The 6,900-nt window shown below is 47.3% G+C and overlaps 1 protein-coding gene across 2 annotated transcripts; it reads left to right on the plus strand.

The window, feature by feature from the left end:
• Positions 1–169: 169 nt before the first annotated feature.
• On the plus strand, positions 170–6,571 carry LOC130517029 (secretory carrier-associated membrane protein 1-like). Of its 2 annotated transcripts, none has more exons than XM_057018579.1 (9): positions 170–430; positions 2,819–2,896; positions 2,976–3,062; positions 3,145–3,256; positions 3,334–3,462; positions 4,222–4,381; positions 4,461–4,562; positions 4,661–4,778; positions 4,851–6,571. In XM_057018579.1, the coding sequence occupies exons 1-9, from the start codon at positions 374–376 to the stop codon at positions 4,998–5,000; spliced, it is 993 nt and encodes a 330-aa protein (XP_056874559.1). In that variant the 5' UTR covers positions 170–373; the 3' UTR covers positions 5,001–6,571. The 2 variants fall into 2 exon arrangements, with proteins under 2 accessions (XP_056874559.1, XP_056874560.1); XM_057018580.1 differs by lacking the exon at positions 170–430 and adding an exon at positions 454–2,327.
• The last annotated feature ends 329 nt before the right edge of the window (positions 6,572–6,900 follow it).

Below are 6,900 nucleotides of genomic sequence, written 5' to 3' on the forward strand. Positions count from 1 at the left end.
TCCTGTCCATTTTAATGGCGTTAATATGAAAAATCATATCAAACTTTGGTTAGTAATATGTACAATTGACTGGAAAGTGAGTTTAATTGGCACTACAATTGATGTGATCAAAGCAATTTGTAAATTCGCTTAAATAAATTTAAAGGATATGACGTACATTCATTTCCGCTTGAATTATTTTGCGTCGCGTGTGACCACCACTGGTGAACTATCTACACGTCGATACGATCTTTGAGAACTATCAAGACTGGACTTCACCTCCGTCAGTGTCAACTTACGTCCGACGGTATTTCACAGGTGGCTCGCTCTACATTTGGCTGAAACTGGAATTCAGTCATAATCCAGGCAAAAAAGCGACTTAAATCACAGGAAAATGTCAGAAATCGACAGCAACCCTTTCGCGGACCCTGCGTTCAGCCAGCCTTTCCAGGTAACGCTGCTAGCAACTTTAGCTGCTAGCGTTAGCGTTGTTCACATACGTGATCTAACGTTACTGAGGCACTGGGCATTTGGTACAAGAAAGCTTTTTAAGCGCAGTGTTTACAATCTGCAACTTTAAAATGAAGCTTTGCTTTGCTTCGTTTGAAGTCTGTCAATATTGGTGCACAACTTCACCAGGATGGGACTTGGGTAGGGTTAAAGTTGTGTTTGTCTTCCTGGTAAGAGGCGTTTGTTATTTTGGTTATAAAAAACCGCATGTTAATTACCTGGTATTTCATCATATAACTCCAATTAGATCCACTCACGGACCTAATCTAGAGATTATATTACTCTGTTACATATCCGTATCAACGTGATTTAAAGTGTTGAGTATATGTCAGCTGTTAGTTTAAATAATTCCCTCTAACTTCATTTTTCTAAGTCTACTTAAAATGAGCTTCGTTGTCATAAAAGTAATTTACATCTTTTAGAGGAGAGACTCTGTTAAAACGGGGGGAAATTTAATCGAGAGTGCAGATTTTCCAGAAGAATTGCGAGGAAAACCAGTGACTATTTTCTAGTTTCATGGTTTAAAAGTGAAAGATTAACCAGTTTAAAGCTCCCCCTCCCTGTCTGACAGCAGCTTGGCTGTTGTTGGTGCCACAGATCTCAGCCTCTCACCTCCAACCTTCAGCTGTTTCCTAAATCTGGACCATGCATCGGGAAGTTCAGACAGACTTTGTCGCCCTTTCTGGATCCCAACGGTAGTTTGAAAAGTTCATCCCGGGCGTTCATCATTTTGACCCCAAAAGAAAGACTCGTATTTTCAAAACACAAGATACTCACGACTGACCTGATCTTGTGAGTGTGTGAACTATCAAAGGTGACAGTGAGGGGTGGTGAAAGCAGTCATTTTGATATTTGGTGACATAAAAAGTGGGGGAGAAAGAGCAGAACGTGCATAGAACTGGTGAGTGACATCAGAAGTTCACAGCCACCCAAAGTGTTTACGGCTCCCTCGCACCGAACGGTATTTCCGGACGTTTCCTCGATGCTGCGTTGCTCAGTGTGAAAAATTCATGAAGCCGCGTTAACACGCCGACCTGACCGGTGACATCCTGACGTCCTGCCAGGCCTCTGGCGTTCTGGCTCATATTTTTGCAGCCTGAGGAACGCGCTGTCTGCCTCCCGGAGGTTTCTTCAATACTTGATGAAGTCATATGGTGCTTGTTTTTGGCACCATGTGGCGTTCGGATCCCTTCTGCTGGGTTTTCTGCTAAAACTCTGCCCCTCCTTTCATCTACCAGTGTCAGATTTGTGCTCTAATGCTATATTCATACACAATTAGTGCTCCCTGGCAACAGTTAAGAGACCAAATGTACCAAACTAAGCTTTACATATTTGCTGGATACACTTTATCCTTCAACAGCCCCACATGTAGTCGAGTTAGGCTGGTGTAGAAGGCCATGAAGGCTCCAGCTAGCTCTAGTTTCTGTTTCGCTGCTGGAGCAGGTGGCAGTTCGTTAGCTCGTTCCTTATCAAACGAGCCGTGGTGTCGTGTTTCAGGGTGTCGGACGCATGCCGGTTTTCCACTGTGATTTTTTTAAAAAACAAAAATCTTTTAGCCGTGCGTCTCATAATGAGATCTGGTGCTGCTTTGGCTGTGCAGCGGGGCAACATTAAACTTTCAACACAACATTCCATGAAATATTCATGAGCCTGGTCTGGCGACGGGTCCTGCAGCATGTGTGCGGCGTTGGGGAGAGAACCCCCCCCCCCCCCCCAGAAACTGAGAGGCGGGCGCGGGGAGAAGACCAGAGTGACTTAGACTTGGGGAGGAACGCAGGGATCCGGCGCCTGGATGCTAATCTTGAATGAAATCTGGTGGTGAGCGACGACAGCTGATGGTAAGGGTCGGTCAAGGTGAGGTAGTGGCGACGCTCTCCAGGAAGTGGAAGGACGGCGAGCACGCAGATGTTGCTGGGGGGGAGACTTTTCTGTCCCTCTGGAGCTATTTTTTAAGTTTGCTTCATTTGTAAATGGTTACAAGGACCCCCACGCTTGTTTGTGAGACAAATTGTGCCCTCTTTCTTTCTTTTTTTTAGCATTTTTCTTTCAGAAACATTTCTCTGCGGATGTGGATATTTATAGCATCTTCCTGTGAAAATTATTGGAATCATCCTGTCTTTGCCAGGATTAAATTACAGGCCTGTTGCAATTTAAATAAAGAGGCTTTGATTCAACACAATAATGGAGGGTTTTGCACTGACATCGTGCTAGCGGGACCTCTTCTGCTGCCTTGGTGAAGGTCACCAGGGCCGTCGTGTTCCAGTAATATTCCAGACTGACACATACAGATGCTGCTCTGAGCAGGGATTTTTTTTGAATGTTTTCCCAGGATCCAGCGGTGACACAGGCCAGACAGGCGGCTCCCCCGGGGTTGGAGGAGTATAACCCTTTCACGGATGCCCAAACGGTCAGTTCTTGTCATCTTATCGTCCATATTTCTGATGTGTATGACGAGTGTACGTCAACCCTCTCTTGTCTGTCCACAGGCGCCCAGAGCTGCAGCGCCTGCCGTCAGCACGCAGCCCGCCATCATGAAGCCCACCGAGGAGCCTCCCGCGTACTCGCAGACCAAGGTGGCCGCGCCTACGCCTGCGCCGAATGCGGCGCCTGTTGTGCTTTGTCGGTGTGTTGACTCGAGTGTTTGAACGCGCGCAGGAGCAGCCGCAGGGAGCCGCCGAGCTGCTGAGGAGGCAGGAGGAGCTGGAGAGGAAGGCGGCCGAGCTGGACCGCCGGGAGAGGGAGATGCAGACGCTGAGCGCGTCGGGAGGTGAGCGGCGGGCCGCCGAGGCGGGTCAGGGGTGGCGAGGCGTCCGCTTCAGAGCAGCTCGCTCTCTTCTGTTCCAGGCAGGAAGAACAACTGGCCGCCCCTGCCGGAGAATTTCCCAGTGGGTCCCTGTTTCTACCACGACATCACGGTGGACATCCCGGTGGAGTTCCAGAAGACGGTCCAGATCATGTATTACCTGTGGATGTGTGAGTGGCTGCTCCTGTCCTCATCGGGAACGAGGAACTAGCTCTTGAAGTCGTGGAATTAGGACTTTAGTGGCTTATGAGGTGAAACTAAGCGGTTTGCTGACTCCGAAGGAGCTCCGGGGGGGGGGGAATTCAGAGAGATCTGACCTCAATGTCAGAATTCCCTCAGAATTCCAGGAGGGGATAAATGAAATCCTCCCTGTTGGATTCTTTTTGTTTTCTGTTGCTCATAAATGTCTTTTAATACAACGCAGGCGGCAGAAACTGCTCAGTGCTCATGTCTGTAAAACCGTTTCAGATTTCCTGCGTTTTTGAGGGACTGAAAGGCCTCATGACGGAGGCACATGGTGCAGTCATGTGGCCCAATGGAGGGCCGGGGTCAGATGATCGCTCAGAGATTTCTGGAGATACAGACCTGTCTCTCCCTCACACATTCCCTTCATGCTTTTACATCCTTGAGCACCTAAAAGCAGACTTTTTTTTTTTTTTCTCGCTGCCTTCAGCTGTAAAATAGCAGCCCGACGCCGTATTTCACATCGGGCTGTGAAATCTGCCTCCAGACTTCTGCTACGGTTGAAACCATGAGGAGAAATGGAGAGTTTCCTGATGTACAGGGAGGGGCTGGGGGCTGTTTCAGATTTTCCGCGTGAACAAATTCCCACGCACACAAATAATGTGTAACATATTTCTGGACGTGTGTTTTCAGAGGTGCTGTCACTCATTTGCTGAAGTCCTTCTGTCTCCGTCCCTCTGCTGCAGGTCATACCGGGACCCTGCTGGCTAACCTAGTGGGCTGCATGGCCTGGTTCTTCGTGGACGTCTCCCGCGGCGTGGACTTCGGTCTGTCCATCCTCTGGTTCATGCTCTTCACGCCGTGTTCCTACGTCTGCTGGTACCGGCCGCTTTATGGAGCGTTCAGGTACACCTCGGACGCGCCTGACATTGCTGCCCCCACCTCTCTGTTGTTCACCTGCTTGTTTCTTCGTCTCTGCGGGCAGGAGTGACAGCTCCTTCAGGTTCTTTTTGTTCTTCTTCGTGTACATCTGTCAGTTCGGCATCTACGTGATCCAGTGTATCGGCATCACAAGCTGGGGCACCAGGTGAGGGGATTCAACATGGATCAGGAAGCGGGTTTGTTTCCAACTGAACTCGGAGTTTAGCCGTCCAACAGTGTCAAACTTCCGCTTCTCCTCCACAGTGGGTGGATCTCGGCTCTGACCTGCCTGAATAAAAACGTCCCAGTGGGCGTGATTATGATCATCGTCGCCGTTCTCTTCACCTCCCTGGCCACCATGTCCCTGATCATGTTCAAGAAGGTACAACCAGCCATTGTTGTTTGAAAAGATGCCCTCGTTTGACCTCCTTTCCCACCTCCACGTCCCGATTAGATCCACGCGCTCTACCGCACCACGGGCGCCAGCTTTGAGAGGGCCCAGCAGGAGTTTGCCTCCGGCGTCATGTCCAACAAGACGGTGCAGGCTGCCGCCGCTAATGCCGCCTCCAGAGCCGCTCAGGGGGCCTTTAAGGAGCAACCCTGATCGGCTCCATCCAGCCGTTTCTGATCGTCCACCTTCCTGTTGAACTACCGGTTTGAGAACAGTCCCTGTGTCTTCAGACCCTGCTGTCGTGAAAGAGGCCGTCCAATCATCTAAAGTTTTCCTCCTCATTTCCATCAAGGCTTAGCTATGTTGCGTCACCTAAGCTGCGATCCTGCTTCCGCTACAATTTACTCTGTTTCTCTGTGCCTCTTTTTTGCCTGCAGGGGGCCTAATGTAACTTACAAATATAACTCTAGTGTCTGGGCATTTCCTACCCTCAGCATTCTTAACACCTTTGTGAGTTTAGGTTGTTTTCTTCTTAAAATTAATTTATTTCTCACTCTGTCATATCATAACCCTTCTCGTTTTGTCGCTTCGCGCTGCTGCCCCCTGGTGGAGTGACGTGATATGGTTAAAATGAATGCCGTGCATTCTCGCCCACTGCCTTACTCCACTCTCCTCTGATGTGTGATTCGTATTCCCTATAATGATTCATATTTCTGTTTCTTAAATGTGAAGGATAAAATACATCTGTCACTTATGAATGGTTTTAAATTCCCTATATATTGATAAGGAAATGTATTCGCATTGTTTTCCTATAGGCTCCATCCATTGTTGATTTTAGCCACGCTAGCAGCATTTTATGTATTTATCTGGTATTCAACACTGGAACTGGTGCATCCCTCTTTTCTTCTCTCATTTTGTCTCGTAAAAATGTTAAATTTTCTAAATGGAGCAGTTAAAGCCATTAATCGATACCTCTTTCTAGGCAAATTACCAATCAGTAGTTTGCCTTAAAGTAATTTCTTGGAAATCCTCTGCCTATAAGTCTCAATGTCCATTGTTAAGTTGTGTCAAGTTGCACTTTAAATCTGGTAACTAGATTCTTAATCTGGAGCATCTCCTGAGGTCCTCACGGACACACACAGAGTTAGATACCATTAAGAGGTCTTCTCTTGGCTTCAGCTTTCCTCATCATCGGGAGATTGACCTCAGATTAACTCAGGATCCACTCTTTGCTTGCGTGAAGAGTTTAATTGGCCCGTTATTAATGTCCAGGAAGCTCTGGCGACTACCTGCGTTTTCATAGTTTCCTACTCCAGCAACAAAGAGGTGCAGCAGTGTAAACCTGGTCTAATGTATTTCTTCTAGTCTGAATGTTTGAATCCTCAGTGACTCGTGTTTTTGATAGCAAAGCTGTGGTTTTGTTGTGAGGTTGCTGAGCTCTGCCTTGTTGGGATTGCTGCATGTCTATTTTGAAGCATAGATATTCAGACTGCTGGTAAACGAGGTTTCCTGGACTGCACTGAAAGCCGTAGGTTGGAGCTGCGCTAAGTAATCAACAGGGTTTTTGGTAGAAACACTGAAAGTGAAATCAATCTTTTTATCAGCAACTTAATGACTTAATTGAAGGAAAACTCCGGGTGTTTGTATATTTTGTACAGTGTTTTTCCACTCTGAAGTTTGCTGTAATTTTAAGATTGTCTGGTTTCCCCCTTCAGTTGCATGTTAAGTAGTTTGGGATTTGTTTATTTATTGTATTAACACAATTAAAAAAAATTGCTTCTGAACGCGTTCATAACTACGCTCTGCAGGATGAGGATGTAATAGCAGCCTACAGCCACATGGTGGCGGTGTTTATCAAAGCAGCACCGGTCTGGCACTGGGCGCTCCGATCTGCATAAACAGGATCATTTGGATGAATTGGACCAGATTCACAGCCAGGAGGATGTCGAGTGGGGAATATGAGTCTGTCTCATGATTGATCTCTGGTTTCAGCTGCTGCGTTCACTCAACACTAACACGATGTCTTTGTAGTCAATGAAACCAAATCTGTCTCTGTTAGGAGAGATGAGGAAGGTGCCAGATAAAGTTTCCTAAACTAATGAGAAAATCAACT

Source organism: Takifugu flavidus, chromosome 20 (assembly GCF_003711565.1).
Source record: "Takifugu flavidus isolate HTHZ2018 chromosome 20, ASM371156v2, whole genome shotgun sequence".
Lineage (NCBI taxonomy): Eukaryota > Metazoa > Chordata > Actinopteri > Tetraodontiformes > Tetraodontidae > Takifugu > Takifugu flavidus.